The 18,167-nt window shown below is 35.0% G+C and overlaps 2 protein-coding genes across 6 annotated transcripts in view; both read right to left on the bottom strand.

The window, feature by feature from the left end:
* LOC117321781 (WD repeat-containing protein 60-like) overlaps positions 1–11,571 on the bottom strand; it is a 33,183-nt gene extending 21,612 nt beyond the window's left edge. For 2 of the 5 annotated variants that reach the window (XR_004531408.1, XM_033876341.1), the window contains exons 1-6: positions 11,526–11,571; positions 11,046–11,073; positions 6,791–6,865; positions 4,781–4,822; positions 4,006–4,050; positions 111–215 (exon numbers count right to left, since the gene is read on the bottom strand). Coding sequence is in view for 4 of the 5 variants with exons in the window: in XM_033876341.1 (XP_033732232.1) it covers positions 111–206 (96 nt within the window). In the remaining variant the exon portion in view is untranslated. Of the gene's footprint in view, positions 1–110; positions 216–4,005; positions 4,051–4,780; positions 4,823–6,790; positions 6,866–9,896; positions 9,930–11,045; positions 11,074–11,525 lie in introns of those variants that run through there. The other 3 variants (XM_033876342.1, XM_033876343.1, XM_033876344.1) reach the window with 3 other exon arrangements.
* On the bottom strand, positions 5,724–18,054 carry LOC117342438 (proteoglycan 4-like). Its single transcript, XM_033904601.1, has 14 exons — positions 18,025–18,054; positions 17,487–17,595; positions 16,876–16,922; positions 16,073–16,161; positions 14,600–14,656; positions 13,753–14,190; positions 13,345–13,395; positions 12,759–12,809; positions 11,796–11,900; positions 11,526–11,590; positions 11,046–11,073; positions 9,911–9,929; positions 6,791–6,865; positions 5,724–6,581 (listed from the first exon to the last, which is right to left on the bottom strand). Exons 1-14 carry the CDS (start codon positions 18,052–18,054, stop codon positions 5,724–5,726), a joined length of 2,022 nt encoding a protein of 673 aa, XP_033760492.1.
* Between the last annotated feature and the right edge of the window lie 113 nt (positions 18,055–18,167).

Here is an 18,167-nt window from a genome sequence, read left to right as displayed (position 1 = left end):
AGAGTACCGGATATTTCCACTTTTAGACGGTAAGTATACACCTCAGATATGAGGGGACATAATACGAATGTGTAAATAATTAAACCGGATCTATTGTTACGCCCACTTACATCCTCGTATCGGCTCCTTTGACGACCACTGGTAGCTCTGGATTCTTGCAACAGGCGTTCATTTTCTTTGTCAAGTGCACTCAATAAATCATTCATTTCATCATCCTGTACAGAATAAATCATCTATTTTATCATTGTGTACAAAAAGAATGACTCATTGGACTATCATCTATAAAGAAATTGTCAGAAGATTTAAAAAAAAATACTACTTTTTCAATAAAATAAATAAGCACAATCAATGATTGCGAAGCTCAACAATGGCAACCATCGCAAAATGATTACAATAAGTTCAGAATCTTATTCGCTTAAAGAATACCAAACAAAATTAATGCATTTTATATACACATACATTAGAAACATATGTTGAGTTGAACCAAATTCCAAAAGTAATCCCAACAAAGTTAGCTTTGATGCCCAACAATTAAGTCCAAAATAAAGGAAAATCAAGAATTACTCCAAACATTTTCAACATTCAATTGTCATTTCATCATGATTGAACCACTTAGGTATTGATTCTCCTCATTTCATTATAAACAAACCTTAATCCTATTATCAGTTTAAATTAGATTGGTATCCTTTACTTAAAATACACCATTACACATTTAACTTATAGGTAAAGTAACAAACAACACCAGTACATGTGCTAACCATGCTTATATAGATCAATCACCCACAACATGCTGTAATGTTGTCACAACCTTCAGGCTTCATCAATATTCCTCAACTTAAGGAAAAGATTTAACTAAGAATTTTCCATTCATTTACAGGAAACTGTGTTACAGATGTTCCACAGCTCTGATTTTCCCCTCAAATTCAATAATGCTTTCCTATGGAAACTTTTTTTAAAGTTAAGGAACATTTATGAAAGCTTCATAGAATATCCCTTTGGTTATTTCCTATAACAAAAACATTTAACAGTTCTATAAATATATTTTTCCAAAGGGTATAAAAGCATCTAAAACAAGCATACTGGGTATTGCTAAAGCGAAATATGTCCCCTACCGGCTCCCGCTAAGAATAGCAATAATGACCTTGACCCAAAATCTCTGAAACTCGAACTTGCCCGAGATTTTATGATCCTTTATCATTGTATGATGTTTGGTCAAAATCCCTGAAGGAATAAAGCCGCAAGTGCACTAACAAACTTTGGCATTACCATGTATGATAGTAATTATGTACAATTTGTGAAATGCTTCCTTTTAGACGGCTATGTTGCTTTGATATAGCGGTATAAAACTCCAATCCAAATCATTTTTATTATTATAAGATGGACAGACAGGAAACCTATATATTACCCCCAGTTTTAACAGTAGGTATCTAACAAGCCAACGCAGCACTCCGAAGCAATACATATCCTGATGTATTCACTATAACACTTAATAAAAACATTTTCTCATCCGGTGACATTAGTCAGACATACTAAATCAAATTTCATTTTTTTGCTGTTTCCTTGTCAGGGTTGCAGACCTGTGAGTGTTACAAAGTACATTGCCAAGCTTCTTTTTGTCTAATACAACAGTTATTAGCCCAGATAAACATCAGAACGGTTTGATATGTGTCTCATGACCGTGAGGTACCGATCAGAGAGTGGCACAGAACAGTCATATAGCATCAGAAACATTCATTTAAAGGATATTACTGACAGGATAGATATGTATGGACCAACTGATTGGTGTTCATATCAACTCCCTGATTTCACTACTACATATATATGTAACTTGTCATAATACACTGCAAGGGAAAAAAAAGTATGTGTCCCAAAATCAAACTTAGAATTTGAAAAGAAGAAGACAGCTAGGATGTGTCAAAAAGAAATAGAAGTAATGCAAACTTAGGGGTTAATGAAATTGGGAGTACAGCTGAACGGGCTGGGATTGGGGATACTGTCGAGGGGCTGGGATTTGGGGCACTGTTGAAGGGATAGGATTAGGGGGGAGGGGGGCAGGAAACAAATGGAGACTTGGCCCAGGAATCTACTGAAGCTGAAGGATAAAAGGATATGGCATCACTTGTGATAATGTCATCAACTGCTAAGAGGCTATGTATCTATAAAAGATGATCTTCAAACATTTATAACGTTAACCCACATGATTACCAAGATATTAAATTTTATAGTGATTCTCATTAGCAGTGAATGAGTGATTTTGATCAAAATTACAAAGTTTTGGTGGTGTAAGCTTTAAGCCTGTGGTGTAATATGCCAACAGTATTTGAGACATTTCAGTTCTAATATGAAATTAAGTGACACAAAATCTTCGTAATGAACTGCACTTTAACTGGATAGTTCAAATTTCAACGAGAAATGACAGTGACAACACTGCAGAATCTGTGACACACAGACAAAAGTCATGGACGGGGACGCCTTAGATTGGTCATATTTACAGAGTAGTCCAGTACTGTCCCTGGCCGGGAGGTCTTGTGTATTGACTCCTGTGTAAATTGCAAATCAAACAATTTTTCACAATCAAGTCTCTAATTGTATCACGCTGCATCAATTAATTAAACGCTAGCGAAAATTATTTGTATGTTCATTGTGAATGTTATCTAACTGTTTCTGTACTTTGTGTTCTTTCTAGATTCTGTATTTTTGTTATTTATATGTCATTGTATTGGATAATTATATGTGTCGTGAGATGTTTTCAACAAATCAACACTAAGATAAAGTCAGCTTAGCCTGTTGACTATAGTCGACAGTGGGGAAGAGGGAGCTTGGAATTATTACATCAACAATGGGGAAGAGGGAGCTTGGAATTATTACATCAACAATGGGGAAGGGGGAGCATATCTTTATATCGACTCTATATAGTCGACAACGGTACAGAAAAAGTTAAATCAAATATTCTGATATTATTTTAATGCCCCAGGTCTATATAGGACAGTGCATGTACTTCTCATCTATAGTGTATTTATTGTGTAATAAGACCATGGGGCCGACACATTCACTTTAGGGCAGGTATACTGCAGGGCAATTAATTATATAGCAAATTTATCTAAACCGCAATAGACACAGGTGGGCTTATTACCAGACATGGGCTTATTGATGGATGGGTGGGTATATTGACATCTGGTACTATAATTCTAGACTAGTATATCATTACTTTTTCTCATCAGCTACTTTCATGATTAGCTAATGTAGAAGCAATTGAAATTAAAGCACAGAATGAAATAAAAACAAGTGTTGATTTCAGAACAAGATACGCACAAGCATACATACTACCTACCTACAGGTTTAACTAGTTTCACAAAGAAAATATGAAAAATAAATGTGATTAAATTCTAAAACTAAAAGATTTTCCTAAAGTTTTGGAAGCTAGATCTATTAGGGGAAATCTTTTATGCATATTTCACCACAAAGAGAAAATTTTAACGAAGAATCCTATGAATTTTGTCTAAAATCTCCAGCTATATGAGAGAAAATTTAACCAGTGAAATTTATCATCCATATAAAACCTGTTTACCATAGCCTGTAGACAGATACAATTCTCTCACTGAATCACTTGTGTTTTACATCATTGGCAGCCAGGTTCAAGCTGGTATGGATACATCATGGTTGTTTTATTATTTGTGTCGGATACATTTCCGCTCAGAATCATCACAATTTTCTGATGTGTTAGCGATATACGGTAAACAAAAATTTTGAGGTCAAAATGCCTATTGAGTTTTAAGAGCAAAACTGGCAGAACATTGTACATTTAAAGTTTAATTCTGAAATGAAGTTTGCTTTGTTAAATGCAAATAAAAATGTTGTCAGTGGTGAAAGATGGTGTACTTTAAGATGTATTAGTGTGTAGGACAGTTGTACAAAAGGAAAAAAATCTACAGGACACCATCAGACCAGAGGCAATGTCAAAGTGTACAGTATCTGTACACAACATGCAAAGCACATGCATCTCACCTCGTAATTTTTAGGCGACCTCTGTTTAGAGGTCTTAACTGTAGGCTAGGAAAGACAAAAGACATGTCACCATTATTCATCGGTCAAACCACCTTCAGGTATTTCTTAATTTTGAGAGGCAAATAAAAATAATCTGCATTTCCATTTTATTGTTAAGCAATATGAAATAACAAATGATGGGAATTATCATAATGGATTAACTATAAGCAGTTTTATAGATTAATTTAATAGGAACAACTAAAACTGTGTTTCTCTGAAAAATATTAGTTTTGAGCAAAATTCCCCAAACCAAACCTGAGATTATACAAAGGATTTATTTGTCTTGAGTCTTCTAAGATAAGAAAATGTACTTTTTTCATCATTTCTAAACTAAACTTGATTAATGAGATTTCCTTTCAGCATTACCATCAGTTTATTGATTTAACTTTTTTCTATCGATATATTTTTCGATTATGATTGATAATCATCTATCAAATGAAAGTTACAGAGTTTCTTAATGTAATTTGTAACTTTACAATTTTGTTGATGTACAAATTTCAAGTAATGACACTAATATATTGAATTAAATAAAATGTTTTTAAAACTTGCATCAATTCATAATGGTGTAAATACAAATGGCTTATTTGTGTTGATATGTTTTCATATGAAAATAACTTCACATTATGTAAATTTAGAAACATAAAATGAAAAGTTTAGTCAGCAGAATAAAATTTCTTGAAACATTAGAATTAACTAGTAATTGAACACAGGATGTGGAAATCTTACGATATCTTACCTTTGGCTCTTCTTCCTCGTCCTCAAAGTCTTCTTCGTAATCCTACAAACATACACACAATTAGGACATCAAATCATAAAATTAGGATATCAAATCCATAAAGTTATGGGTCCTACAAACATACACAATTAGGATATCAAATCCATACAGCTCAGGGTCCTACAAACATACACAATTAGGATATCAAATCCATACAGCCCAGGGTCCTATAAACATACACACAATTAGGATATCAAATCCATACAGCCCAGGGTCCTACAAACATACACAATTAGGATATCACATCCATACAGCTCAGGGTCCTACAAACATACACAGGGTGAGTGTTGGTGAGTGTGAGTGTTAGTTGGGGTTTGAGGTTGGATAGGGGTGGGGGGGTTGGTGGATGTTGGTATGGGGTTGGGATGCGGGTTGGGATTGAAGTGGGTTGGGTGTTAGGGTGGGGGTGGGTGGGTGTTAATGGTGAATGTTGGGGTTGGGTTTGTGTGGGTGTTGGGGTTAGGGTTGGTTGAAGTGTTGGTTGAGTTTAAGGGTGAGTTAGGTTGGAGGTGAATGTTAAATTGGGGTTAAGGTTGGATGAGTTTTAAGGTGGGTTGGGGTAGGGAGTGGGTGTTGGGGTGAGGGCTGGTTGAGTTTTAAAGTGGGGTTGGGGTAGGGAGTGGGTGTTGGGGTGAGGGCTGGTTGAGTTTTAGGGTTGGTTGGGTAGCGAGTGGGTGTTGGGGTGAGGGCTGGTTGAGTTTTAAGGTGGGTTAGGGTGGAGGTGGGTGTTGGGGTGAGGGCTGGTTGAGTTTTATGGTTGGTTGGGTAGGGAGTGGGTGTTGGGGTGAGGGTTGGTTGAGTTTTAGGGTGGGTTGGGTAGGGAGTGGGTGTTGGGGTGAGGGCTGGTTGAGTTTTAGGGTTGGTTGGGTAGCGAGTGGGTGTTGGGGTGAGGGCTGGTTGAGTTTTATGGTTGGTTGGGGTAGGGAGTGGGTGTTGGGGTGAGGGTTGGTTGAGTTTTAGGGTGGGTTGGGTAGGGAGTGGGTGTTGGGGTGAGGGCTGGTTGAGTTTTAGGGTTGGTTGGGTAGCGAGTGGGTGTTGGGGTGAGGGCTGGTTGAGTTTTAAGGTGGGTTAGGGTGGAGGTGGGTGTTGGGGTGAGGGCTGGTTGAGTTTTATGGTTGGTTGGGTAGGGAGTGGGTGTTGGGGTGAGGGTTGGTTGAGTTTTAGGGTGGGTTGGGTAGGGAGTGGGTATTGGGGTGAGGGCTGGTTGAGTTTTAGGGTTGGTTGGGTAGCGAGTGGGTGTTGGGGTGAGGGCTGGTTGAGTTTTAAGGTGGGTTAGGGTGGAGGTGGGTGTTGGGGTGAGGGCTGGTTGAGTTTTATGGTTGGTTGGGTAGCGAGTGGGTGTTGGGGTGAGGGCTGGTTGAGTTTTATGGTTGGTTGGGTAAGGAGTGGGTGTTGGGGTGAGGGCTGGTTGAGTTTTATGGTTGGTTGGGTAGGGAGTGGGTGTTGGGGTGAGGGTTGGTTGAGTTTTAGGGTGGGTTGGGTAGGGAGTGGGTGTTGGGGTGAGGGCTGGTTGAGTTTTAAGGTGGGTTAGGGTGGAGGTGGGGTGTTGGGGTGAGGGCTGGTTGAGTTTTAGGGTGGGTTGGGTAGGGAGTGGGTGTTGGGGTGAGGGCTGGTTGAGTTTTATGGTTGGTTGGGTAGGGAGTGGGTGTTGGGGTGAGGGTTGGTTGAGTTTTAGGGTGGGTTGGGTAGGGAGTGGGTGTTGGGGTGAGGGTTGGTTGAGTTTTAGGGTTGGTTGGGTTTGAGGTGGGTGTTGGGATGAGGGCTGGTTGAGTTTTAGGGTGGGTTAGGGTGGAGGTGGGTGCTTGGTGCAACATATACAGATTGACTCAAAGAAGGGGTGGGCTTATTGCAGTACAATGAAATGACACCATTAGTTAGCATACTGTCTGACGTGGAAGGACTTATTACCAGGCATGAGTTTATTGGTAGATAAATAATGTATTGAACTTTATATCAGCTTCAGATCTTTACCTCAAATTCTTCATCTGCATAAGGATCATCTTCCTCCTCTTCTTCTTTCTTCTTTGAGCTTTTTGTTCCTGTATCCTGTTAATCATATTAAGTATTAAAACCAAAATTGTTCTTTGACATGTCAAAGTTTCTATTTAAAAAGAACATTTTGAGAAAACAGAGGGGTTGCAGAACCTTCACAAAATTTTCACAAAAATATGGATAATAATAAAAAAAACTCAAATATTAGTCAGCACTTGATGCAGGGTTAGGCGGGGTTCTGATCAGAAGGTGGCAATGGATGGCATTGTTATCAAGTTGAGCATGATATTTATGCAACAGCTATCAAAAACCACACATGAAGTCAGAATTAATGTATTATCCTTTAACATGTTAAACATAAACATGTGAAAAATAACAATGATAATTATTTTTTTTGTAGAAATTCCAAATTTTATCTTTTTGCATGAAACAATTTAAGTTGTAATTTTCTTATTTCATATACGGTAGGCTTGAAATATGAAAATATTAAATTCAGTTAAGTATATGCTTGTTTTCATTAGGTAATCATCTCAAAATTCAATACAGATTATTTTTTTGTAGAACAATTTTATTGTACTTAATTATTTGTTAATACAAAATAAAAACTGTACATGAATCTAATGGACTGTATTTAGCTAACCATATGTTTTTAGTGTGTGGTAAATGACAGGTCTACTTTCAAAATTCAAGGGTTCTCATAATTTTACCTTGCCATGAGTACAATCAATATAATGTATCCACATATGTGTATAATCATATGAGCAACATAAATGGTGTAAGAGATATGTGATCAAGTTTCAGCATTGTAAGTTTCATTCATTACTGTCAGTATTAAATGGAAAAATCACAACTTTTTTATACTGAAAAAAGCTCTTCATACACATGTTTTGTATTTGAATAGTGAAATAATATTAAACAAAATGAAAAGTCATCTTTATATAAAGGAGTGATGTTGTGAGAGATGACAAGTGTAAAAGTGATACAGTGAGTGGTTTATATAATATAACAATGATATTCCATGTTACCACGATGTTACTATAAACTAGCCAATAGCCTCGGACCCACACGTTAAAACAACCAAGCCTTCATTGGAAACAAAGTTCCTGGAATACAGAGCAATGCAGGATGCAGTATCTGACAAAAATATATCTGTTCATTCATTAGAATTGATTAAGAACTTTCACCCAGTGCAACACATGCCTGTCATTAACTTTTCTAATTTTAGACATTTTGATGACTATGTTTAATAGATGATATACATGTAGTCCGAAAAATCAACAAACTACAATATGTGTGAAGCTTAAATGAGAGAAAGCTTAATTGATGATGAACTAGATCACTATCAGACGAGACTGCATGAATGAAGAATTTTCACCCAGAAAAGTACCTGAAATTACTATACTCCATTTTGAAATTTTGATGACTTTCAAGTTCCATATATAACATACCAAAGTTTTATCAACCGCTTTATCAAACATACGGTAAACCTCCAATTAATTCGAACACGCGGATAGTTCGAACACACATTTTTTTCTAGAAAAACAGTATTTTTTTAGCTAGTAATAGTTCGAACTCTGGCTGTTTATAACTGACACCATTTCGGATAGTTCAAACTTGTCAAATGAAGAACGTAAAGCAGGCCACGCGAGATGTCGCTTGCGGTAAAGTTGAAAGGATCGGCTGCCCGATCGTGCCGAGTGACGTGAAGAGCATTCATATCCAGTCAAAACAATCCACAGGTGTCCCAATTAGTGATGGATAATTTTGCAGGTATCAACTATGTTTTGTAGATAATACGACTGGGCATATTTAAAAGCAGACATGTTGATGTTCTGACCTAATTTTACCAACACGTATCGCCTATTTTTACAGTAGTGGTTTCGTAAACGCAACAGGTTATGAAGACTGCTTTTGATGTATTTAAGAGACCATTTATTACAATAATAAATTGATAGTTTCTCAGATAAAAAATATAATCATGCAAAGATTATACTGTACAAATGTTTAACTTTTGTGTCACAAATGAAACCTGTACTGTACTGTTTTGGGGCCTACTGTAGCTATAAGCATTGCCCGATCCGCGAGCGGCTTTGCGCAAAAACCATCATAATTATCGCGAAATGAACATTTAACGATCAATTAATATTGAATTAAATGAAAAACTAACATTTTACTTACTTATAAATGTGCCATTGCTCAGACCGCCGTTGTTACGTATCAGATTTACGATGGATGTGTTTGTGTTTAATGATTTTACTCGGCAGAGATTTTCGCCGATATTGTCTCGAATAGTTCGAACTCACGCATATTTTCTGAAGCATAATTTCGAATAATTCGAACAGGTTCGTCAATATTTATTTAATTTTGTTCGAACTAACCGGAGGTTTACCGTATTTCAAGCTAAAGCAAAGAAAATGCTCCAAAACAATACAGGTCTAGCTTTGTGGTCTGTGGCTATGGCTATCATTTTAGGAGGGTTTGGGTTTAGGGTTTAGGTTTGGGTTTACAGGTTTTGTGTCTCCTTTCAGCACAGTTGCTGTGTTCAGGCAATGTATCATGTTAGGATGCAGGAAACAGATTATATAGAACAAAGTCACCAAGGCTGAGGAAGGTGGTGGACATCTCTCAGACCAGACCATTACAACATTGAAGGGTAGGAAGGGTAGGAAGGTAGGAATGGTCTCCCTGATACAGACAAGATCATTATACTTGGGAAGGCGGTGGACATCTCTCAGACCAGACCATTACAACATTGAAGGGTAGGAAGGGTAGGAAGGTAGGAATGATTTTGATGATACAGACAAGATCATTATACTTGGGAAGGCGGTGGACATCTCTCAGACCAGACCATTACAAAACGGAAGGGTAGAAATGGTAGGAAGGTAGGAATGGTCTCCCTGATACAGACCAGACCATTACAAAAGGGAAGGGTAGGAAGGTAAGAATGGTCTACCTGAAAGAGACATGATCATTATACTGTGGAAGGGAAGCAAAGGTAGGCGGATAAACAAATATGTGACATGTTCAAATAATATTCAGTGCTAGGATCAACTTTATATCCCTTACGAAGCCTCACAAAACTTACTTTTTGTCGAGTACCTGGTCTAGCAGACTTTCTCTGGAAACCATGACAACAGGTTCAAAGGTAGTTAGTACAGGTCAGAGGTCATATAGATTTAGTAGAGCATGCTTGTTGAACCAGTAAAATACTGAGATATGATATATTTATCCAGAAAAATATTAAATGGAAGGGAAGGATTTTGATATATATATATGTGATGAAATGTTAACAGGAAAGAATGACTGCTTCTCCTTGTAATTTTCTTTTTTCTTTGCTCTCTGTGATGGTACATATATTTAAGAAATCTACAGATGGGGTTTCAAATCTCTTAACTTATTTTAATGGAGTTTTGGGACCAAAAAATCTACAGAGTATGCTAACAATGTGAAGGAGGGATAAAAAGTCCTTCGGTAGAGTATATCTTACACAGGTCTAAATGACACGTAACAGGACGTTTCGAATAGTTAGACAATATTCTGAACATTTAAACTGAAATTCAAAATTTTCCTATAAAAGGATTAACTTAGGTTATTTCCTGAACTAGGGGTACATATCAATTATGTATCACTCTGTAAAATACTAATTAGTACAACATATACATTTTAAAGGGTTCACCATGGGATGCTTATGTCTTACATATCAAGAAGTTGGGAATCAATAAATCTAAAATTCTGATTCAATTATACACATACTTTGATCTTAAAACTTTCGGGTAATACTACTAATAGTTCAGATAATCAGTTGAGAATTACTATTGTGTCGAGAAAAATTAACAAACTATTTTCTTTTGCTATTTAATATGTTTAAGCGCGATAGCAAGATAAGTAAACAGACAGATGTAAATTGAAAATTTACTTTGATTTTTATATTCAAGAAAAGTGTGAACACAGTAGTTCAGTGGATTAAAAATATTTCATATAAATCATTGTGCCTTTTAAACTTTCAGATATTACTTGAATTTGTGGTTGTATATTATAATATTTATTAATAAGTGATATACGACTGATAATGATCGGAAGTTGAAAGAAGCTGGCATCTCACAGACAACAGTACTATGTACAGGAGAAGGGGGCATAGGGCTAACACATCTGGGGTATAGGGCAGGATGGATATGAAGTTGGTTCTGACTTGATGGAATGAAAACATTTGATGCTTTGATTTGACTTTACTTACATCGCCTCTGCTTCTCCCGTATGATGATCTGGAAACAAAGAAAAATATAGATATACACTCATTTAAATCATAATAAACCAATCAGTACTCAGTATATATAATTAACTAAGATAAAGTCTTTTAAAGATTTTGTGTTGGATCACATATTTGGGTGAAAGAAGTTTTGATACTAACAAAAGTATCCTTAGAACTCTTTCTTCTTTTTATTTAAAAATAGATAAATAAATAAATAAATAAAATAAAAACAAGTTTATCTGATGTTAACAGAGATAATTTCACCTTTCAAGAACTAAATATTGTCTATACAGCAAGAATTCATGATGAAACATACAAAGTAAAAACGCTGGAACTTTGTTTCCATAATATTGGTAGATCCAAAACCTTGGTAAATATGTTTAAAAAAATAAAGCCAACTTAGAGAAATCATACAGAATTTCTAACAAAGCTTAACAAGCATGAAATTCTTTATCAGTTAGGTACCTCTCTTTTGATTTCCTCTCTTCTCTTTCCTTTTCTTCCTGTTTTCTTCGACGCCTTTCTTCCTCCTTCAATTGACAAAAATATTTATGTTTGTATTAAATATAATACGGTATATGAATATATGTACAAAAGAAATGGGAAAGTGTGCTACCATCATCCTACTGAAGTAACTACCAGTATTTAAAGTAAAAATTATAATAACACAAGAGAGGAAGATTTATATATTCAAATCAATTACACAGGAGGGAAGAGTTATATATCATATCCTACCTCTTCTTCCTTCTTTCTTCGATCTCTGTCTCGGTCATGATCCTTATCTTTGTCTTTTCCTTCTCTTTTTTCTCTTCTTTCTTGTCTCTGTCTTTCACGTTCATCCTAAATCAAGTCAAATTGTCAGACCTTTACACTTAGTCCACAACTCAATACAACATACCCAGTAATCACAAGTAATATTTCAAAATACAAATTGTAGATAACTTCAAACACTATCATATGAATGTTGAAAATTTACTTCTGCTTTTGTAATGACAATTGTGGTATTTTTGGGAATTTTTTTTAATTTTTGTTTGACACAAAATTCTAGTCTGAACAGGTATGCACAGTCTCATTTTATAATTCCCGAATGACATATAATTTTACCATGAAACATATAATTTAACCATGAAACATAACACAAAATACAATAGGAACCAATAACTATGAAAGATAAACAACAATTAATGTAAACAAGTAAACAATAATTCCTCAATGAAAGTTCAGAACATTTCAAAATATTTTCCAAATAAGAATTTGAAGTGATTTAATTATGCATAATTCCCTTGTTTTCATGCAAAACAGAGAACTTGAACTGAGATAAAACCTCCTTAATTCTGGTTTTTACTGTGGCTGGTAAGATTCCACGTCTTCTCAGTAATTTCTGAATTTTCAAATCATTTATTGAAAACAATCATACAATCTCAAAGTGACATAACATCATTATTTTCAAAAACAATTCAACTGGTCATAATAATTACAGAATTAATTAAATTGTTTAATGAAGAAGTCTTACTCTAGAAATAAAAAAAAAAAAAAAATCTGAATACTATGAAAAGTTTGCCATATGACAAAAAAATGTTTGGAAACTTGCTAGCTTGTACAATTTGACCTCTTCTTATTGGGGTAAAAATTGAAAAAAGTTAAAACAGCATCAATAGTTTCCTGGTGTACAGTATGTACTACTCGTCAAAACCTCACCTCATCGTCTCTTGTTCTGTCTTTGTCTCGTCTCTCTTTTCTTCTGTCATCCTGTATAAAAATGGCAGTAGTACACAATGTTAAGACATTTACAGTAAATTCTAGGGTCCAGGGAGGATGCAGGATGATAGGAGAGAATTTTATCCAGAAATTCAACTATCCTGTCACATTGGGCTAGGGAGGGAAGTGTATAGATTAGGTAACTGTATCATAATACTTCACAGTTTTGTTTGTTGTTTATTTTCTGAGTTTGTGTTCCATGACCAGTTAGCTGGGACAAGTGGATTAGGATCTCATTACAATAGTTGATAGCTATTAACTCAGCTATACGTCATATGAGAGGCCTGTTGCATGCTATCCAGAACAGTCGGAGTGAATGTCTTGTCCATGGTTACAACAATGATAGCATAAGGTTTCTGATCTCAGCTTCCTGAGAAAAACATATCATCTGGGGAAAAATTCATCCTAATACCTCAGGTCTTCACCGGATTCATTAGTGCTCTACGGACCCCAACATACACATACCGACAATGAAAGAGTGATCAAAGCATACAAAAAAACAGATCTGTGAGTTTTTATACTTCACCTCATCATCTCTTGTTCTGTCTTTGTCTCTTCTCTCTTTTCTTCTGTCATCCTGTATAGAGAGAAAAAAATAGCTTCATTTAACCACTATTATTGCAGTATATAAATATTGCAGTAAATGAATTACAATTTGTGTGGAGATCCACAGTAATGATGGGCTGGGTAAGAGAATGGCTGGATTCAGGATTACCTACACATACAGGTACTCGGATATTCAAAATATGGTCTAAAATCTCCATATTCAAAATATGGTCCAAAATCTCCTTGTTGGGTGATTTGCTAACAGTTTTTGATAAGATTTACACTGGATTATTTTACTACCATATTATATCATTATTTCAATTGTCATGCATTGAACATTTCTCATGTATCATTTCCAAACTTGAAAATTCTGCAAAACTACACTTACATCTTCTCGATCTCTATGTCGTCTCCGGTCAGAGTCCTCATCTTTTCGTCTATCTTCTTTCGTCTGTCACCCTCTGGCCTCCTCTCATCATCTCTATCACGTCGCTGATCATCATCTCTATCTCTGTGATGACGCCTTTCATTGTCGTCGTCCTTTCGGTGTCGCCGTCGGTCACGATCCTCATCATCCCTATGTCGATTTTCTCTGTCATCATTTGAACGATGCTGTTTTCGTCTATCTTCCTCTTCTCGTTTTTGTCGTCGTCTTTCTCTATCCTCTTCTCTTTCTCTATCTCTCCTTTTGTCTCCATCATTGTCATTATCCTCGTCATCTATAATCAAGCGTTTTTTTCTGTCGTCATCCCTTGGTTTCTTTCTGTCGTCCTCGGGCTGATAACAAAATGGATGGAATTCAAATTTGGTAACATCTATCACTTTCCTACAGGGATAGTTGAACAAGTGTAACCTTGCAGGACTCAGTGTCCCAGATAACTTTGGAGATGGGGGTGGGGGTTAACTCCTATATATAAAGTGGGTTTCTTATCCGAAGTAGTTGGAAATATAGCAAGGGTGGACCTATTGAAAGTCGTGCTGTCTCTGTTGACTCGTATTACATGTATCTAATCAGCTAAAAATTGGAGCCAATACCGTACAACAATTTGGAGTTTTTTGTGTGAATTACCCCAGTCAAATCTTTATTGTTGCATTTATTTCCGCAATATATGTGTACATAACCATTCATGCAAGCTATCTGAAGCACTGAATGGACTCTCAAATTCAATATTTCTGGACTCTCAAATTTATTTTTACAGAATTCTCTACGGTTTTACTTCAATAAAACCTCATACCTTGCTTTTTCCTTCCCTCTTTTCTCTTCTTTCTCTCCTCTGTCTTTCTCTTTCATCCTGAAAAATCACAAAAAAAAATCATAGGAAATGTTCTGGCTATACATTATCTCCCTTGTACTTTAATACATTAAAGTAACAATAACATCACCAATAATTACAAAAAACATCTGCTTCCAATACCAACTAACAACAATACACCCTTCTATTATAATTGTTTTTATGCAAAATTTAGTTCCATATTGATGACATTGATTTGAATGTTGAACAAAATTTTCAGTTTTGATAGAGATCTTATAAGTTTAACTATTGACAGTTTTTCTTTTTCATTATTTGAATTATGAACAAATATAGAATTTAGTTCAAAATGCATTATACATACAACGTGTATTATATGAAATGCTTCTCGTTTTCTGAAGTAATTTAGGCTTCTATGGTAAGGACAATTATAGGATTTGACAAGAATTGGATATCATTGACTTGTTCATAACAAAATACAATAGTCTATACCAAAGCTAATTCTATCTGATCTAAAAATAAATTCTCCCTAGCCGAGTTGGTAGGAAGCTGCTAGTATTTACATAAAGCTAGGATATTGATAAAAAAAAGCTTCTATAAGAAATAAAAATTTCAAACTCTAACTACGTGATTGTAATTAACAAAAGGCAAATTAACATACAATAATATAACTTTAGGTCCAAATAAGGCTAATCATAATCAGAGAACTTTAAGTACAAGTATGTTTAAAAGTCAGTTGATATAAGGATCACAGCTAACTCTCATAAATATCAAACTGTTATCACATGAATATTAACTACATTTTCACGGATAAGGTGTGCAAAGTTTCACTGATATCATTATATACTGATAGCAGGACACAATTGGGATGGGCAGTAGGATGTCCTAATTTTGTTTTTATAACTCATTCTAAAAAAGTTTTTTCCTAAATGGAAATGGGCAAAATTGATTCTGAATATGACAATGTATTTTAATATGCAACCTAACTATTAATTGGTGGATGCTTTAGAATCAAAATCAATATACTTTTATTTAATCTTTTTATTTAGGTTTAAGGCTATAAGGATCATTTATCATTTTTCAGGAATATGATATCCTGTGGCCCTTTCTCTTTCCTATTACTATATAAAACCTAATTTTTATGTATACATATCTGCCTGCTGGGTTAGAACACAAGTATTGTCTTCATGAAAGTCGAGTGCACTAACCACTGCGCCACCTGATCCCTACATAGATACTAAGGAGTTTTATAGATCACAAATCTGTTAGTAACAAACACTGCATAATTAATGTCATAATTAAAATCCAATCAATTCAAAAAAGAAAGAATGTACAATAGAAGAAAGTACAATAAAAAAGAGGTTGTTAAAAAATAAATTTAGAAGAAAGCAAAAAGAAAGTCAAGAAGAAAAAACCTGGTTCAATTCTGAAAAAAATACAACTTGGATTCAACCACACCAGGCATCAGCATTGTTATAGGAAATAGCCATCTGCCTTACCTCAGTCAACTGAGCCTGGCGGTCTTCCGAGTTAGTTCGCCGTCGATCCTAGCAATTAATATGATTTCTAATCACCATAGCAACCAGGTAATTATTCCATTTCCCATGATATTCATTTATGGTCAATATAAAGTTTTGTTATCATCTACTTCCCATGGCATTTACAGTCAATATAAATGTCATTACAGTATTGAGAATTGTAATAAGGCATAACAAAAAACATTGTTTGTTTCCTATTACTAAATAAAACCTAATTTGTATGCCTTGCCCTTAATTAACCTATAACTGCAATTTTCAATGAGGAACTGTTTCTGACCTATATAACTCTAATACTTATAATTTATTATTTTCTTGATAAAACTTTCTAGCTACCTTCCTACCCAATTTTGCTTCAAACGTGTAACAGGAAACAAACTTTTTTTTGGTTTGGTCTAAAAATTGTCCCTTTTCAACTGCCCCACCACAGTAAAAACATTAATTTTCTGTATACTGTAAATCCATACAACTCAAATTATATACCAAAATCTAGATTTGAAAAGAATAGATAATTAAAAAATTCAAATTAAAAAAGTTTATATTTTCATATTCCAGCACCATTTACAATTAGGTAAAACAGAGTTCTACTAGTATAATAATACTAACCATTTCCACCCTTACCCTTCATATGACTTGTATCCTGTAATTACATATGAATTTTTCTTTCTGTCGTTTTTCGTACCAAGACATTTTTTGATACTTATTTTAACCAGTAAAAAATCCTACCTCATCTTTATGCCGGGATCGTCTGTCATCATCCTTATTGTGTCTTTCTGGAAGTACAAATTTCACTTTTATCTCGAAGAAGAGTCAAAAATGAACATCTTTTTTTTTTATATGATTTTATTGTTGTGCAAAAATTTCTAACCTAGTAGCATTAGGTTTGAGTTGAGTACAGGTGTGCCTATAAGTAGCTTTGAGAATTAATTTTGCGTTTAAATGACAATTGTGCTGTCTTCTCCTTATCTCATGTTAGAAATAAATGTTCTGTATCTAATGCCTGAATTAGTCCTCAATCATTCCATGTAAAGAAATAAATTCTGATCCCTCTTGCCTTTGGTTCTTAAACAATCTACTGATATATGTTAAGAATAAATTTTGGTCTCTTGAGCTCATTTCAGCCTCTCATGCCTTTGGTTCTCAAATGTGTCCTTGCACCAACACCTTGATATGCACTATAAATTTATATTCCGCTTTCTTATCATCTTAAATAAAATGTTACTATCAATTTTCTTGGTATTTATTAATTCCTTTTACATAGTGTTAACAATCATTGGATCCAAAACTGATTGATAATTGTAATTATATAAAAACAAAACAAATTTTATTGACTGTACCATCATCATCTCTCCTCCTTTTTTGACGATCATCGCCATTCATTTCATCCCTGTGTCTGTCTTTCCTTCTTTGTTCTCGATCATCACGATGTTTTCTCCCATCGTCTCTCTGAAATCATGTAAAATATTAATAAAAAGAGTAGTCCTAAAAATAATATATAACTAAAACACAATTTTAATATACAATGTCTACAAATAACCTCCATCACCGTACAACAATTTCTTACATACAGTTTGTGATTTTCGGAATAGCAAATTTTTTAAAATAGAATACTTGTAAATATGCTTCAAATATTACCATATCTCATGGATCAATGAGTCTTTTCTATCATAATGGTATTCATGCATTTTTGATGTATAAAGAATTTTTTGAAAAATATAATATCAAAAGGAATTGTGTTGTTACAAATTAGAGATAACAACAAAAAGTAACATAAAGTAAATCTGATTTCATTCGCGAATTCTCATGCCAAATGATTAGCATTAAATCTCACTGGACTTGCCTCTTGGCCGCCAGATATAATCTATTTGATCTTACTGGTAGTCTGTTGCATGTGATGGTAGCCATCTCATATAGAATTTGCACTACCGTATTTTACCAGGTAAAACACCAGGGGATACTAGCCCCCCCCCCCCCCCCCCATTTCTCAATTATTTCTGCATAGGCTCATATTCGGGAAC

This window comes from Pecten maximus, chromosome 2 (genome assembly GCF_902652985.1).
Source record: "Pecten maximus chromosome 2, xPecMax1.1, whole genome shotgun sequence".
NCBI classification, from domain to species: domain Eukaryota; kingdom Metazoa; phylum Mollusca; class Bivalvia; order Pectinida; family Pectinidae; genus Pecten; species Pecten maximus.
Note: the sequence above shows the minus strand (reverse complement) of the source record. Positions and strands in the feature narration are given on the sequence as shown.

Coding starts and splice junctions, on each gene's coding strand:
- LOC117342438 (XM_033904601.1), bottom strand. CDS start 18,054: ATGGCTACCATCACATGCAACAGACTACCA. Junction 13,396..13,752: donor GACATAGAGATCGAGAAGAT/GTAAGTGTAGTT, acceptor CTCTCTATACAG/GATGACAGAAGAAAAGAGAG. Junction 11,074..11,525: donor GAGAGGAAATCAAAAGAGAG/GTACCTAACTGA, acceptor CTTTGTTTCCAG/ATCATCATACGGGAGAAGCA.